Here is a 17,223-nt window from a genome sequence, read left to right as displayed (position 1 = left end):
TTTAGTTTTGGACTAGCAGTTGCTGGTCGAGGACGACCAGATTTTGTGAGGGGAGTGTGTAGCACCCCTAATTTTTTGGTAAATTAGGAAGTACTAGAATTTAGATTTCCCCCTCCCTGTGATAGGTTCCCCCTACAAATTCTCGGTGCTCTAGGAGTTCAGTGGCCTGTCACTTCATTGCAGGAAGTTGTAATGACTAAATCTGTATTCTTGGAATGACATTGCTTTGTCCCCTAAGTGCACCAGAGAGTAAAACCACCATAACCCATTAGTGAGCTAAGCTGTCCCCAGAGTGAGAGAGACCTTCTGCAAACAGGTGACCCTCTGTTCACCTGTTTGTGTATGAACTTGTTCTCTGGGACTACGTCACTAAGTTGTTTACACCTGTTGTCTTAGTGGTTATTTGAGGAATGTTGATGTTTTCCGGTACTGAGTAGGCCGATCAGCTGGTTCATTTATCTCCTTATTTGGGCTGGGCAGGAAGTTGTATTGTCTTAGGGTACTGTCTCCTGGCTCTATAAGAAGGCCAGTTTACCAGCGATCTGTGCCACTCACTTGACAGCCCTCAGCCGTCGTTAGGATGTCGGAGACATCATCATTAGAAATTACTCTTTAATTTCTAAACAGGTATGAACCACTTTGTAATTTTCAGAAGTAAGCTTCTTAAGTTTAATAGTAATGTTCAGTTACTCTGTGATGGCTCCAAGCACACAGGGATGTCTTCTATCTAAGTTAATTAAAGTCATACCATCGATTGATATACTTTACCATCCGTTGTGTAATTTAGTATAACTATGTGTTTCATTGATAATGACATAAAACCAATGTTGTTTATCCCATTATGATTATTTCTGTATTGTGTACTCTATAAGTTACACTAAGCCTATACATGATATGCTACATGTATACTAGATTTTACCCTTTTGTGGAATCCATATTAGCTGATGTATGTCCTATAGCTCCCTTGGTGACAGTCCTTGTCAGAGGTTGACCCTAAATAGTTTTGCTATACTGTTTGTTGGTACATATGCTATGTTTATGAGAGACTTATCATATAGGGTATATATGGTGTTATGTTATTTTAGTATTTATGCATTTAGTTGTCTATTAGGAACATGCTAGTAATTGGGTTAGGGCATTTAGCACTTGACTGAGACTTACTGCATTGGTGTCCGTCATTGACTGCCACGTCGGCTAGATGTGTGCTTTATTACTTATAATGCTATTTACTGGAGTCATATTTCATTTATATTTAGCCTTAATGATTAGAGTGTACTTGTTATAGATTGTCCCATATTTTAGTTGGCACTGAGCCATTGTATTGATTATAATTTTGGTATGTAAGTTGTGCCACTCACTTGACAGCCCTCAGCCGTCGTTAGGATGTCGGAGACATCATCATTAGAAATTACTCTTTAATTTCTAAACAGGTCCTTGGTTTGGGTGGGCGTGTCTAAACGTCCTGGTCTTAAGATGCCCCCTCCCCACCAGGCCATGATGTTCCCCGGATTCGAAAGGCGGCCGAGCGGGTCTAGAGAGGGAGTGAGCCCCAGCCCCCAGCTATATAGTGGTCCATCCCGAAATTGGATTGATTGTACTTTTATTGTTTAATTATGTTGACAACTAGTGACAGTTGTTGTTTAATACCGTTGTTAACCTCCATTTGTTATTTTCTGTTCTCTTCTCTTTCTTTAGTTAGTTATGAATATATACCGCATAACTAAACATACGCTTTTGTATTATTCTGTTTGTTTGTGTGTTGACTCAGACGAGCCAGTAGTTACATCAGTAGTAAGGTAGGGTCCTTATACGTCACGAGGCGCATAGTTTATATGTGTGCGGTTAAGGAGTATCGAGTATCTCGGTGCAGGTAGTTGACCTCATTACAGCCAAAGAACCCCCGCTTCCCTAAAGGCTAATGTCCCCTGGATGGGAGCGATCAACCTGGGGTTACAAATGCATTACTCTTAGTTCACGGTCTTACAGTTGTTACTGTTTATAGGAAGACGGACGAGTGGCTTCCTGAAGAGATTAACAGTTTTCTCTAACATTTTATTTAATAAAGTATCACTAAACGAGTATGGCACAATACTTTCTTAATTTATATTTAACATTTATGCCTGCCCTAATAAATGAGCCAACCTCATTGCCAATGTATCTTTGTTTTTTCCTTTCCAATTTTTTTATTTTTCGTTTTGTAGAGAATATATTTTTATCTTTATATAAAAATTAGACAAAAAAGGGGTAAATTCATGCCAACTGTAATGTTCACAGGAAATGATACAAATTATTTCGTGCAACCGCTATTCTTCAGTTGTATTAATGGAGTGAAAGAAAAACTGAAAGAAAAACTCAATTTTCTCCGGCCAATTGAACAAACATAAACGATCTGTGAGTAAACCTAGCTTAACGTGTGCGTCTTTGAAGGTGTCATCTCAGTTTCCTGTCAATGCTTGAGATTATGGGCTCAGATAAGCGTTTTTGCTTAGTCGAAAACGTGGTATGACAGAGCGGTTTCCGTATGCGAGAACCCCGAGTTACAAGATCAAGTTTATTGCATGTTGACAAGATGTAGATTGACGACCTAGTTTAGTCCATTCTACGTAATGACCTCCTGTAATGTCCTCCAAAGATTTAATAGTCAATATGCTAATAAAAATGTTGGCATGTAAATTTTTTACCAACTTAATATCCTTCTCTCCTTTGAGTAAGAGGGAAGTTACACTACACGTCTCTGGAATGTCATAACCAAACTTTAGGGAGTCAGTCACTAGCAAGCAGTCTGTTTTATATATATATATATATATATATATATATATATATATATATATATATATATATATATATATATATGTGTGTGTGTGTGTATATATATATATAAATATACATATATATATATATACATATATATATATACATATATATATATATATACATATATATAGTCAAACAGATAGACATATATTCACACACTGTCTACTGTGTATACCTGCAGAGAAGAATAGAAAACGTACACTCCGAATGACCTAAGCTTATCTTCCCCGAAGGGGAATTCCCTTGTTTCAATAGCGGGGAAAGCACTACAGTTTAGTTGTAACTTGATTGTCACGTACATCATATAAACACAAACAGTCTTCACATGAAAGAGGAACCTCGTAACCAGGCAAATGTGAGAATCAAGAACATCAGTGTTAACTGTCTCACCGCGCAGTAGATCTCCATATAGTAACGGTACATGTTTCCACAAATTGTGAATCGCCTATAAGAGAGTAGATCTTAATAGAACATAATCCACGGCATATCATGGATCGCATATAGCTTTGGGATCGCACATCTTGGGCTACAGGGGAACTGAACGTACATCAGAGAGTACAGCTCCATAGGCGTAGGGAGGCGGGGGAGGTCGGGGGCAGCATTTTTGTGAAAATTCGGGCAATATCCTTAAAATTTTTCGGGCACCTACTGAAATAAAATTAAATTGCAATGATGTAGCAAAAGGAAATCATTAGTTTAAAAAAAATCTCCTTGGTAATTAAAATAAAGTTCTAAGCTTGCCCGACTAATTCGCCATTACTAATGTAAAAGAGAGTTTTGTCATAATTGCCCCTCAATGCTTTTTTCTCCATCTTACATAAGATACTTTTTAAGAAAAAGTCGCCTAGGAAAGAACCTGGGCACGAAAACCAAACTACCAAACGACTGATCCGCTCTCAACCCCAGTCCCCTTGCATCGGGACTGTGACTGTGTGATCATCGTCGGGTGTGCATCACCATCCCCTCGAAAGGGAACAGATTCTACACATGATAAGACATTTCGTTGCTTACATTAGCATTCCGTGGTATATTGCGCAACTTTCACGGACCATACGGTACATGTACTAAAACGACGAGTCTATCTAGTATAGGGAGTATTAAACGTTACAACAGTTGAATACTGCTACCTACCTGTGTATCAGAATTAACAAACAGTGGAGCCGTGGTACATGTACATTTGGTTGGTAACAGTTCAAAACCTACATGTTTCATTGAGAACTTTCTTTAACAGCTAAACTATTCAACCAGTCATGCATAATATGCACAACGTTACTGTTTGAGGGGATGTCGGTGACTGAAAATCCTGGTGATTTGAATTGCAACAGCACCTATATGTTCGGTAATTCACCAGTGTGTTTTTCAATGGTTAAACTTATATTATTATAACCATAGGCACAGGAGGCGGGGGGGGGGCATAGGAGGCGGGGGGGGGGGGCTGGGGGTTGCAGCCCCAGCCAAATATTATTGTGAAAATTCGGGCAATATGCTGAGAATTTTTCAGGCACCCACTGAAAGAAAAATAATTTGCAATGTGTTTTTCTATGGTTAAACTTATATCATTATTATCATTATTATTGTAACGGCTTCCCAAAAATTATAACCAATATGGAAGGGCAATAACATTGAAAATGATTGTATGTTATTGGCATGAGATGTAATAAACGATGCATTCCCATATGATATGTACGTTAAGGTGTTGAACGCGTGCGGAGCGCGCGAATAATTTTGGGTGTATTTTTCGGGCAAATCGTTACAGCCCCCCCCCCCCTCCCACCCTCACACCCTGTAAATTAAATTGGGCTCCTACGCCTATGCACAGCTATATATATATATATATATATATATATATGTGTGTGTATATATATATATATATATATATATATATATATATATATATATACACATAAAGGTATATTACCTCTCCCCATAGCAGTTCAGGAAGCAGACCTCACACGCAATCTCTCCTCTTCCTCACCTATTAAACGTTGGCAGTTTGCTTATGTCTATTTAATATGAACGTAATTTGTGGTTATCTATCTTCTTTGATCTGAAGCGAGGAACCAACGTCAACCCATTAAAGAACTTGTCAAATATACCAAAAATTGGCTACAATTTCAAAGGCACGTGTCGGTGGACTGTGGTTCATAAAACATGACACCCGGAAATTGTGGTTACATGTTGTTTGGCAGCTTAAATATACAATAAATATACGCGTGGGAGTTTAGTATATAGTTCCATTGGGATATACGAGTTCTCCAATTTCTCTTATACAGAGTTATCCCCTTTCTCGGTGAAGAAGCCGACAGCCGATCTCTATCAGTTAAGTTATCCGTTTTTCGTACGCAAGTGGAGCTTTGCAGCTTTTAAAGTAGTTTGCTTTTTGCGCCGGGAACCAAAAAAAAAAGGGAACTTTAACAAGCACACGCGCGAATTAAGCGTCTTACACGTAAGAAAAGAATTATAGGCAAACCAAGAAATATTCCTATATAAAAGATTTGTGGAAGTTAGCTGTTAGGGGCGAAATTGAAATCAGAATTAAAGTGATTCAAAACTTTGCTTTTGTGATGAATGTCTCTCATATTTACAGTTTTGCGATGGGCGGTATGGTTTTGATCATTTTATCTCCATGTATCAAATCAAGCAGGAGATGCGTGGGACGTAGTCAAGGGAACAGTTTGAATCCTGGACAACTACATGAGCAACATCTCCAGGTAACGAAAAGTTTCTTCATGAAACATTTGCACAGAACTAATAAAACAACATCAAGGATGAATAATAGTTCGGAAAACATTGAACTTATGAAAAGTCAGTACAAAGATTTATGGAAGAAGAAGAAGGAGGAGAAGAAATTTATAGCAACGGAAGGAAATAGAAAAGTATACAAAGTACAAGAAAGCGGTAAGTATTTGGGAAAATATATTCTTACCTTATTATACGAAATATAAGAAAGCGGTAACAAATTCGAGAAAAAAAGAACACTTTAACCTATTTATTACTATTTAAAGTGGTACAGATTCCCAAAAATACAATATTTAAGTTTATCTATGCTAATTAAACGAATGAAACATTGAAATTTAACTTTGAAATTGATATGTAAAACCACTCTCCAAATTATAACGTTTTGAGTTTTGTAGTTGAGAAATAATTTGATCCTTCTTCAACATGATATGGTTGGTTGAATGTAAACTATTTGTTTTATCACATGCTTAACCCTTCCATACTCCAGGAAGTGGAACATAGGTCCTGTGTAATGTCATTTCGGTAGTACATTCTTTAATAGCTTTAAATTTCTATATTATTAATTTATACTTGGAATGTGATGCAGTTGGAATGTTTGCTTCCCTGTCACTTTTCAATGTTCTCTCCATATAGAACTTTATCAATATTCAACTTTTTTTGTAAGAATGTTTGAGTGATTTTATCAGAACAAAAACTTCATTTTTCAGCTCAATAGCCATGCTGACATCACTCTTAAATTCAGTTGTTAACAGATGCATTGATAACATTTCACCAAGGTTTAAGAATTTATATCTCTAAATGCTAAAATGTGGTTTTGGCTTAAAGGTGGAGAAAATTTACGACAATTTTATTAAACAATGAACTTAAGCCAACGGAACGGTTGAGTTCAAATGTCAATCAGTATTTGACCCCCAAAACATGCTAGAGAGTCAGAATATGGTCAACCACGCTCAAATTTCAACAAGCGTTTTTTTTCGGCCAAACTGTTCGATTTAATTGTCTATTCCAACGTCTGTTGGAACGTCTATTCCAACGTCTATTTCAACGACTGTAAATTATTTCGACCAGATTAGCCTTTATGAAAAGGTTACTTTTGAAATTTTCTAGCAATTTTTGGAAGGCACAAATTGACGACTAATATACTGATGGTCTTAAATCAAATTATAGCAAAATCAAATCAAATTTAATTCACCGTTTAGAGCAGATGATTTTATCTATCGTTACCGATTGATTTAAACTGCAATCTTTAAAAGTTTCAGAACAACACAATATAATCAAGGGGATACTAGCATTTCAAAAGTTGATATGTTTTCGTAAAGATTATGCCTTGTCAGTTTAGGACTTAAAGTATTCAACTGCTCTTAAACTTAATAAGAACACGGAAAAGCTGTCTCCATATACTTAAATTTATATTTTGAAAGAGGAATCAAACCCAACAATAATCTTTATCTTATACGATAAAGTGTCTTCTATTTCCTTCTGAATAGTCTTCCCCTGCCCCCTTTCCCCTGCCCCCTTCCCCTACCCCTCCTTCTGTCTCCCCTTAGTTCCTTAACAGGTTATAAAAGCTTGTTGCGTTTGGTGGGTATCCTGGTTCAACGTTCATGCCAGTGGACTGCGTTATGTCGTCTTACAGTTTCCTCTTAATATTTTTCTTCATATTTTCATGATATCATTAATAAGTCTTTCTTACTGACATTTATGCCAATATTTGATCATACGGTGAACTTCACCTGCACTATAGCAATAACATTTAATAATAAACACCCCGGCCAATACCAAAGACAATAAATGAGATATAAGGAACACAGATAGGAGTTACTAAATTCAAGACCTAGTAACATCATAATATCAGTTTTAGCCAAACTTTATACTTCTTCACTTGCGTGAGAGTTTGTTCATCATAATATATATCTATATTTATGAAATGATAATATTTGGATTCGGTTCTCCTTAATCATGTTTGTTTATGTTTCGCCGTTATCTTTATTTGGATCAGAATCAGAAATGCTCACCCATTATGATTATAAATAGTCAATGCCAGGATTGGTCGATTTCAAAGGCGACACAAACATTACCACCATCATTATCATTGCTCTATTATGATATATAGAGATAACTGTCATATATAAATGTAACTCACCATCATGACCAAAACTAGTCAATTCTCCTTGAACTGAAGAAGAATCTTTAATTCAGTTGCAAACGTTTATATTTTGAAAACACTGATTTGGACTAATTCTAAACAAAACGTCTAAATAATCCTTCTTTGAAATCAAGTCTAATAGATGTTGTGATTTATTGAACATTTCTTAAACTATTTGACGGTAGTATTGAATCTTCTGAAATAAACGCAAACGAATGTTTATTTTGATCTCTCTGCGGTTTCAGCTATTGTTTTCTTCCGTAAAATCTCGAGGGCCCATTTCATTCTGTCTCTGAAGAACATAAAAAATATTTTATTGCAGTCTCCTTATTTGGTAGTATCTTTATAGTTTTCTTAGTCTCTGTGTCATTTCATTTTGACTTTCTGCGAATTACATTCAGGTGCTTATTTAGAAGGCTTTGAAAAGTTCAGGAAACGGATGTCATAATTCTATATTTTAATTACTCTGGAGACCCATTTTGTTACTACTGATTATATCCGAAATGTACAGGTGTGACAATACGTAAACAATAGGCGAGAGAGTACAATAAACACGTTAAAATCCTTAACTATAAACAAATATAATGTTAAAGGAGGTCTATTTTGTATGGTACGCTGATGTTTTCACCCATTTAGTATACATTTATGTATTTGTATCAAGATCTGTTAGCAAAGCATTTCTTAAAATTAGTTAGAAACGTTTCCATTGAAAATATATAGTTTTGCTTTTAACTTCCAATTTGATGTCTGTGTGTGTTTTATGCTACCATGAAAAGTGCAGGGACAACAAAACAAATTCTAGGATTAAATACAGACATTATATACTAAAATTACATATATATACCGGTCATTTCATCTAACTCCTTACCAATCTGTCTTCAAGTTAATTTACAGGATGACTTTAGACAGAACTTAAGACTTGATATGTTATAGTCCAAGAAAAATAAGAAAAAAGGAAACATGGGAAATATGGGTGCTAGTAATGTTTCTGTAGTTATTCCGGATTTCAAGATATCCACCTTTAAAAGTATATGCTTTATCTCCGGAATGCTCCTTTAAGACTATATTAATGATGACGTCAGCTCATCGGTACAGGTTCTTATATAGTTAATGTTAATCCTTTGTGTCTTTTCCCAACTTCTAATAACTCAACCAAAACATGTCTTGTTAGCTTCTTGTAGACAACAAAGTATCATTAGATGACGTTGAATACCATCTGTCTTTGACAAAACATGTAACACATTCTAAACAAGACAGTTGAGACGCAAAAAAAACTTATTTCTTTCCATTTAGCTCTTTGTGTTGCATCGGATTAACTGATCTCGTGGTATGTGTGTTAGACTACTATGTCCAGTCACTTTATCAGATGAATCTCAACTGTTTAAAGGGTCATTCTCAAAAATTAAATGTGGTAGAGAAATATAAACTAAACCGATGAATAGCTTTGAGCTGTCTACAAAATATCAATATTGATTGTGTGCCTAAAGGTATTCTTTTGATCAGTTGTTATCATATTATTGTTATTATTATTATTATTATTATTATATTGGATAGGCCAATGTTTGATCAACTTGGCGACAAAACGTAAAAATCTTCATTAACCCTTCAATCTGGACTAAGTTAAACGAATAATTTTGATCTATCTGTTGATGATCTTGTCTATTAAACATGAAAGGAAAGTGGGTTTTACGCTCATTTTAAACATATGATAGATCACATTTTGGTAGTTCTATCATATAATCTCTTGAAAACCTTTCAACATGTTTTCATACGTATGTTCTCCCCCATTAATATATGTATGTATTTATTTGTTGTTTTTCCCGTAACAGAGTTTCTTCCACGTGGCGTCTCCGTTGAACAGTGGCATCAACCTCTCCAGCCCTACTCGTATCGTTACTTCTTTAATATATCAAACCGTTGCCCTCAAGAAGGAACTTTGGTTACCGCAAAATTAAAACTTGACGTTCCCGTTATCATGACCAATGTAACCGAACAAAGTTTACCGGGGAAGATAAGAATGGAGGCTTATCAAATTACTCACTTCTTTGATCATAAATCTAGAAACTTGATTCTATTAGATTCAAAGGCCGTAAATTTTGGACGAAAGCAAACGATCGACTTTGACTTGTACGATGCGGTTGAATTTTGGTGCGAAAATCCAGAGAGCAACTTCGGAGTTGAAATTGTGATAGACGCAAATCAATTTACAAGTACGGTTTCAACTGTGCACAGCGGCCCATTTGAAAACGACGGCGATATGGTAGGGCTCTTGATTCTAGAAACAAGCCCAAGATTTCGTCGCAGAAGAAGAAGGCGTTCTGCGGTAACGAATCATCAAGTATGCAACGTTCAAAGTGAGTTATGTTGCCAGTTTCCTATAACCGTCACATTCGATGATATCGGTCTTAATTGGATCGTTTACCCGAAGACGTATACCACCTATCAATGTGCCGGTAGCTGCCCGTCCGACGACCGCCTCCTCTCGCTGGCAAGAAATGATCTAGCGGTGATTCGATCCTCTCTACATCGTCTTAATTCGTCCCTGCATCCGGCGCCATGTTGTGTCCCTACGAAACTGTCTCATTTGGACATTTTATACACGACGGAGGATGATCCACCGACCTTAGAGATGCAGGAGTTACGTGACTTTGTCGTTGAGGAATGCCAGTGTGCATAAAATAACGTAAAATATTGACCTGGCCACATAATTATGGCGTGACATTCTATGAATTTTAGTTGATTCAATTTAAAAATAATACATGTGTTATGCTTCTCTTTTTGTTCCGAGAATGTTGCGTATACTTGTACTCTTAATCGATTTACATACACCGTTCTCTATAGCCAAAGAAGAGTCGCTAAAATACTCAAATGTCTGAAAAAGAATAGTTGTGTTTTTGTTATCTGGACTATACTGCAATACAGTAATATTAGTGATTTGTGCCAAACAAGCATATCTTGTCGAGATGAAACATTGAGAGTTTATTTCGAACAACGACCCGGGGAAGAAGGCGAAGCTACGAATCAGGTATGTAACCCGTGACGTCACACAAAAGTAGGGATTCCTTGAAAGAGGCGCTTTTCGCAGATTAATTGATCAATACGTATTACGCACTAAGCTATATGATCAAGTAGTGACTATCTTCTCCGAAATGTGATTTGAATTCGATATCTTGTTCTTTTTCCCGAAATTCCTACTTTTTTTTGTCGTTAAATTTGATTTCAAAATCTTGACTATATCGTCGTTTATATTTGGAGGAATCACTCAAAAGTTTGACGCTGTTATTCGAAATGTGGCTTAGTATCATCTCGCAATTTCGACTTTTAAATTCTCATTTTGCGACGACTTTTCCGTATGAGCTACAAATGCAATACAAAAGTTTCAGTGTTTGAAACGCAGTTGTGACTTTTCACGTCAAAATGTCGACTTGTGTTCCGAGAAAACAAAATCAATTGTCTTTGAGGTATATTAAATGGAACTTGATCATTTGATTACCTGGCTCCCTTTTTGCTTACGGTATACAATAGATCTAATGTATAATTTAGCACTGCCGTGAAGTGCATCCCTACTTGAAACATACTCCATAGTGAGGGGGGGGGGGGAGGACAGGTTCCTCCTCTGCCCAACCATCTGTTCCTACACCCACACGATTGATCGAATGACACTTCATTTTCGTTCATTTTCGAAAGCGCATTCACTGACATTTTGTTCAGATTTTTCCTTCTTCCGTCAGTACTACAATTTCGCAGAATGGGTACGTGAACACTATATGAACTTCAAGTTATGCAAGTTTTTTTTCTTTTTTTTGTAGGTGAAAGGTAATTTGAACAAAAGATGAGTTCAACGTAAAATAAAATATCATAACTGTGACAGCTGTTGAAGTTCAAATTTATAGTTTGGTATCTTGAATTGGAAAGGAATGAATCATAATTTATGGAGTTATGTCGCATTAACATGGCGACTTAAAAACAATAGGACAATGATATTTTAAACAATACCAACGTACAAGTGAGCATGCGCTCTAATTTATATACATATACATGTATATATACATATATATGTATATATATATATACATATATTTGTATATATATATATATATATATATATATATATATATATATATATATATATATATATATATGTATGTATATATATATATTCAGAGATATAGACAAATCGCCATCGGGAGAGCGAACGGCAGATAAATACACTTAAATCTTCAATGCACCTGTTGCCTAATTCTCTTTACTGAAGTTGCGAGACAACGAACAAAGGGTTCAATAACTCAGTCTAGCCTGTTCCCATTTTATTATTCTAGTGGGGATACTACCAAACAAGACTTTATAATTTAAAGTTAAGGAATGCTAGCAAGGAATTCTGAGAAAATTTTGAAAACATCTTTGGTAAGGGGACGTAGGAGGTGGGACTACTGTTAATGGGATAGAAGTAAACTCTTGTGGAGTGGAGGTGGGGGGGGGGGGTACACTTCCCTGGTAGTTGGACCTAGTAGGGCAATGAAGGCAACTCCTCTCCAAGATGAACTAAACATTTTATCATGAATAACTTCTATGAAGAAATGATAAAACTGTGATATTTTTCCACATGGATTTGTTTTTTTGTCTTAGGCTGTCTAATGGAGTTCCTTTTTACGAGCATTTTAGCTCAAAGGCAAATTATATTTGTTGGCCCTGTAACCAGTTGGGACGATTTTTCTATACTGTACTTTCATGTTCCGCGTCAAAGCACTCGTACTGACAGTAGAAATATCATGTGTCTATCAACTTATAAAGGTTAGGAACTGCTCATACTCTCAGTACGAATGCATTAGAACATGGTATGGGAGGGCAGTTTAGAGTGGTATTAGCATTTGAAAATTGCAACAATTGCAAACATGTAGGCCTATCACTATATGTAGGAGACCTTAGAATTAGTTTATATAGGAAGAATATTAGTTGTTATATGCTATAGTCAGGGGCGAGACTTAATGTCTGAAAGCAGTGGGAAAACCAGGGGGTGGGGTCTTAGGAGGGGGACCCCTCCCCTATAGAAAGGTTTGGATTTTATAAAGCCACTAAATGTCATATGGTGCAATAGTTTTAGGTTATTTCCCAGTACTAGCAGTGTTTTTTGAAATGTCATTATGCTATCTTCACTAAAGTGTTGCCATAATTAAAGTAACAAATGGTCAATCTTACCACCAATGAAGGGCTGTAAACGGCGCCCGTTGACACACTCAAATGTGGCACACCGGCTAACAACATTCTCCATTACAAATTATATATCATAAATTAGTATAAAACTTGTCAGTATTGCTGTGGCATAAACAACCAAATTACCGATCGAATAGGATAAAAAGCCAACTAAAGGCCTGGTAAAAATGGGGGATGCGGTACCCTCCTTGCCCCTCTGTAATCTCGCCAATGGTTATAGTGCAAGAAAGAAAGAAATACTGCGAGTCCCTAAATGTTTCCCTAGCCATTCAGCGTCTAAAGAAAAACACTTTCACCAGTCACTTTTAAATGGTATTAAGTCTATGTTAAAATCCCTTGACGATGGATGATGAGGTAGGCTTCCAGTGCAGGCCTTAATTGTAATATATATCCCCTATGTTATATAAATTATAAGAGAACGCAACTCAAAAAAAAAACACGTTCTTTTAAGTTCATATAAACAACAGATCATTACTGAATGACATTCAACATCATTTGTCCATGTGAATGTGTAAACATGTCATTTCAAAGCTATAAAGTCTTGTGTTTTCCCGATGCATTTTGTGTTGAATCTAAGGAACTGAACAAATGGTTTGTGTATTAGACTATATACAGTCCAGTCACTTCAAGCAATGAACTTCAGTTATTTTAAGCTGGGGGGGGGGGGGTTCTCCCCCCCAAAAAAAACTTAAAAGCAATTGTCTATAGAATTACGAAACTGAACTGAAAGTGGTCATTTCTTCTGTATCGGTCTACAACAGATCAAAGTAAATGTTGCGCCTAAACTGATTAAAGTTATCTTTTTAACAACCTAAACATGTTGTGCAGATAGTCATGGAGTCAACCGAAATGTAAAAGGAATCAACGTTGTCCACTGAAATAATAATTTCACTCTAACTATATATATCAACTGTAACGACCTAAATGGTCCATCATTGAACCATTTTGGTTGCCTAATGTTATAACACTCTTCAATAACTAAGAACTATTTAGAGGACTCTTATAGAAACCTCAGACAAAGTACTTTGAGTTTGAGTATTTTGTTTTTCTTGATCTGGCTACAAGTACGTTGGAGTCAGTGCGGAAAACTTTGAACTCATCGGTTTTAGAGGTCTTCGCAAAAGATTTGGAAGAATATGGGGCGAGGGGAGGGGGAGGGGGGCAGCTGCTATTGCTTAATATTCAGTTAAAATATTTATTTTGTCATTTACTTCTTGAGATCATCTAATTAACATAAATTATGGATTTTATTTTGATGAAGTGCTTGTATTCATTTTATTTACTGATACTGATAGTTACGTGCAACTTAAAGTGCATTTGAGTTTACAAATTATTATAGTCTATTTATTATATAGAATAAAGCTTATATAGCTTTCAATATGAAATTTAAACAATGAAGAGAGGCCACGAATAGCACGAAGAGCTTAGGATTTTAATGTAATGATGAGCCATTAATATTGCTTTGATTAAAAACAATTCAACCCTTATTTTACCAGTTTTAAGAATTTGCTTTTCTCTTCATATATACCTTACTCGTAAACCAGGGTACTGAACTAACACTTCATCAACGACATTTTCATCGTAGAATTTGTCATCGATGGAATTTTCATCGTAGGCTACGAATGTTTTCTATGTATAAAACTGTGAGTGGGCAGGAGAAGGGGCGGGGGGGGGGGGGTAGAAGTTATATAGAATAATATCAGGACAGCTAGGGAGAATTTTGTACTAAACATTTTCCCTAGAAAGCACGTATACTCATTGAACATTCTCAACAGTGTTGCCCGAAATTGTGATAAAATCATTAGATGTTTCCAAAAGTGTTCTTTACCATATAAACATTTCTCGATTAAAACCAGAATGCAAAAATGCATTGCGGTTTCGATGATGTAACATGGGCAGTTTTCATCATGAATCTGACGTAATGTATAGTGAGGGTGTACAACAAACTTGATCTTAGTAATACAGTGAAAAGCAGTTTGCTGTGACAAACAATATATTCACAATGACACAGGCTGCCCTGAAATGACCATTGACCTCAACAACGGGCTTCTTGTACTAAATGTGATACATCAACATACTGAATATGACACCTTTCCTTGATGAAATATTGTGTAAAACATGTTTTTCACCCATGGTGACCCCTGGTGAACTCAAACAACCATTGACCTCCATCCAATGGCACTACATTAGGCGTCTTGTACTCAATGTGGTACAATTACATACCAAATATGCGATCTTTCCAAGCTTCCCTTGCGACATTATGTTTAGGAGATGTGTTAGTGTAGAGAGACAGGTAAGAGGGGAGTGAAGTAAATGTTTGGCGTTTGTTGACTTCAAATGACCTTTGACCTCCACTAATATCAATAAATGTAATGGGCTCCTTAAATTTGACATGGCACATTTACGTACCAAATATGAGATCTGTGCAACGTTCCCTTCTTGCAATATCATGTTTACAAGATTTTCACAATTTTACCTTTGATGAACGACCTTCGACCTCCACCAAAAACTACAGGCTTCTTGGACTCAATGTGGTACTTCTACATACCAAGTATGAAATTGGTCCGACCTTCCCTTCTTCAGATATCGTACAAGCTGGGCGTCACAAACGCACACACACACGTACGCCATCGTGGATGCAAAGGTTACGAGTATCATCGAAACCAACAAGGCAATGTTTCATTGAGTGGCAATACTCCCGAGGGTGGACAGATGATAAATGATCATAATGTGTCAAAGTTTGCAGACAGATAATGATGATATTTGAACCAGTGATGTTGGTGCGCGTGTAAACGCGTGAACTTTGCACCAACCTCATTGTCATTGTCGACCCAGATGACGAAGTCGATCATTAAGTGAACAGACAGTTTGAAAAACAACGTCGGCTGGTATACGTGATATCGTGTCGTAATTTATCAAAATTTCTACTTTAACGTGACATATATTATTGAGCTGTTTAGTGTGTGTATGCTTGTATAAAAGTATATGTTTATTGTTGTCTCTTGTTTTTATGGGGTTTGTAGAGCTACCAGCCTCAGTTGGTTTTTATCGCCTTTCTTCTTTCTGTGCAAAACAAAAACAAGACAACTTAACAAAGCTTTTAGTATTTTTTTTCTCTATCTGTTTTCTGTTTATCTTATAATTTGTTTTTGTTAAACTGCTGGTATTTTTTTTCTCACTATGTTGAAATAAAGTTTGAATAATTGTATCGGCGTCGATTTGACTTTTTTTGGATTCAGCCATCGGGGCATACAGACTGTTGGTTACAAAAGGACTATATACTGTACGTTGGATAAATGTGGGCGTTCCCATAGCAGTGCAGTTCCAACATATAGGGCCTAACCGTATTGGTATAGGCATGTTCGAAGGGAAAGAGCGGTTTGCACTGATCAAATTGGGGATAGACCACCAGCTAATCAAGACAGTGACGTGTTCAAGGTTTGAAGGTTGAGGGGAGAGTCCATTCTAAATTCCCCCGAATGACTTACATAGGGGCGAGGGAGCCGCAATAGAGTTTGCCGTCTGAGGCGGGGCAAGTGTTGGCACTTTTGTCCGACAACAATCTCTCTTGGCTTTCACAGAAGATGCTCGAATTTTTTTCAAAAGCCGATGTAACATTTGCACAAGATTCGATAACACCACAATTAAGCCTATACAATTGACGTGTCATCGTTACAGCCCCGATGTAAAGGTGGCTGAGGTTGAGAGTGGATACAGTTGGTTCCAATTAGTTTTCCTGCCGAGGCTTGGGTTACTTTCCTTACACAGTACCCAATGTGTCCACCTTCAAAATAGCTTATCAAGATAGCTTATCATTCTGTATGTTTACAACGGTCTGGGTTGTTCCTTACTAACCGTTTAGTTGAATCTACATAGACAATTTTGTGTCCCGCAAATTCTATATTCGTCTTTTGCAAACCAATCGTTTAATAGCTAAGTTTATCCTACCTGGTTCGATTTTCGTGGACTGAATTAACAGACTATTTGTTGGTAAAACTATTTCCTTTGAAGGCCAAGCAGCCTACAGTACAAAGAGGCTACATGGACTAACTCGATGCAAAATAGACATTTACTCAATGTATTAACAAAATAAAAGCATCAAACAACACATTACAAAAAGGAGGGCGAACGATATCTACTTGAAAAGGAAAAGTGTCCATGACCAATTGCACCATTTGACTAGCTAATCTTCACAATACCTTTATTTTTTAATTAATTAATTGACCTACATACAAGAGTTCTAAAATATGTACAGACAATTTTAGCATAGTTTAATTTCTTTTTTTTTCCTCTTTACATTTCAATTGATACAA

The 17,223-nt window shown here is 36.5% G+C and overlaps 1 protein-coding gene across 2 annotated transcripts; it reads left to right on the top strand.

Annotated features, from left to right (window-relative positions):
• The first annotated feature begins 4,961 nt into the window (after positions 1-4,961).
• LOC139976155 (bone morphogenetic protein 6-like) lies at positions 4,962-16,116 on the top strand. 2 transcript variants are annotated; one of them, XR_011796017.1, is made up of 3 exons: positions 4,962-5,712; positions 9,529-10,724; positions 15,494-16,116. XR_011796017.1 is itself a non-coding variant. In XM_071984630.1 (2 exons), the coding sequence occupies exons 1-2, from the start codon at positions 5,379-5,381 to the stop codon at positions 10,374-10,376; spliced, it is 1,182 nt and encodes a 393-aa protein (XP_071840731.1). In that variant the 5' UTR covers positions 4,962-5,378; the 3' UTR covers positions 10,377-10,957. The 2 variants fall into 2 exon arrangements, 1 of the variants encoding a protein (XP_071840731.1); XM_071984630.1 differs by lacking the exon at positions 15,494-16,116 and having other exon boundaries at positions 9,529-10,957.
• The last annotated feature ends 1,107 nt before the right edge of the window (positions 16,117-17,223 follow it).

Source organism: Apostichopus japonicus, chromosome 2, assembly GCF_037975245.1.
Source record: "Apostichopus japonicus isolate 1M-3 chromosome 2, ASM3797524v1, whole genome shotgun sequence".
In the NCBI taxonomy this organism is placed as follows: Eukaryota; Metazoa; Echinodermata; class Holothuroidea; order Aspidochirotida; family Stichopodidae; genus Apostichopus; species Apostichopus japonicus.
Note: the sequence above shows the minus strand (reverse complement) of the source record. Positions and strands in the feature narration are given on the sequence as shown.

Excerpts from the sequence above, each read along its gene's own strand:
- LOC139976155 (XM_071984630.1), top strand. The coding sequence starts at position 5,379 with ATGAATGTCTCTCATATTTACAGTTTTGCGATGGGCGGTATGGTTTTG. Across the intron at positions 5,713-9,528 it reads ATACAAAGTACAAGAAAGCG|AGTTTCTTCCACGTGGCGTC; the intron begins GTAAGTATTTGG and ends TTCCCGTAACAG.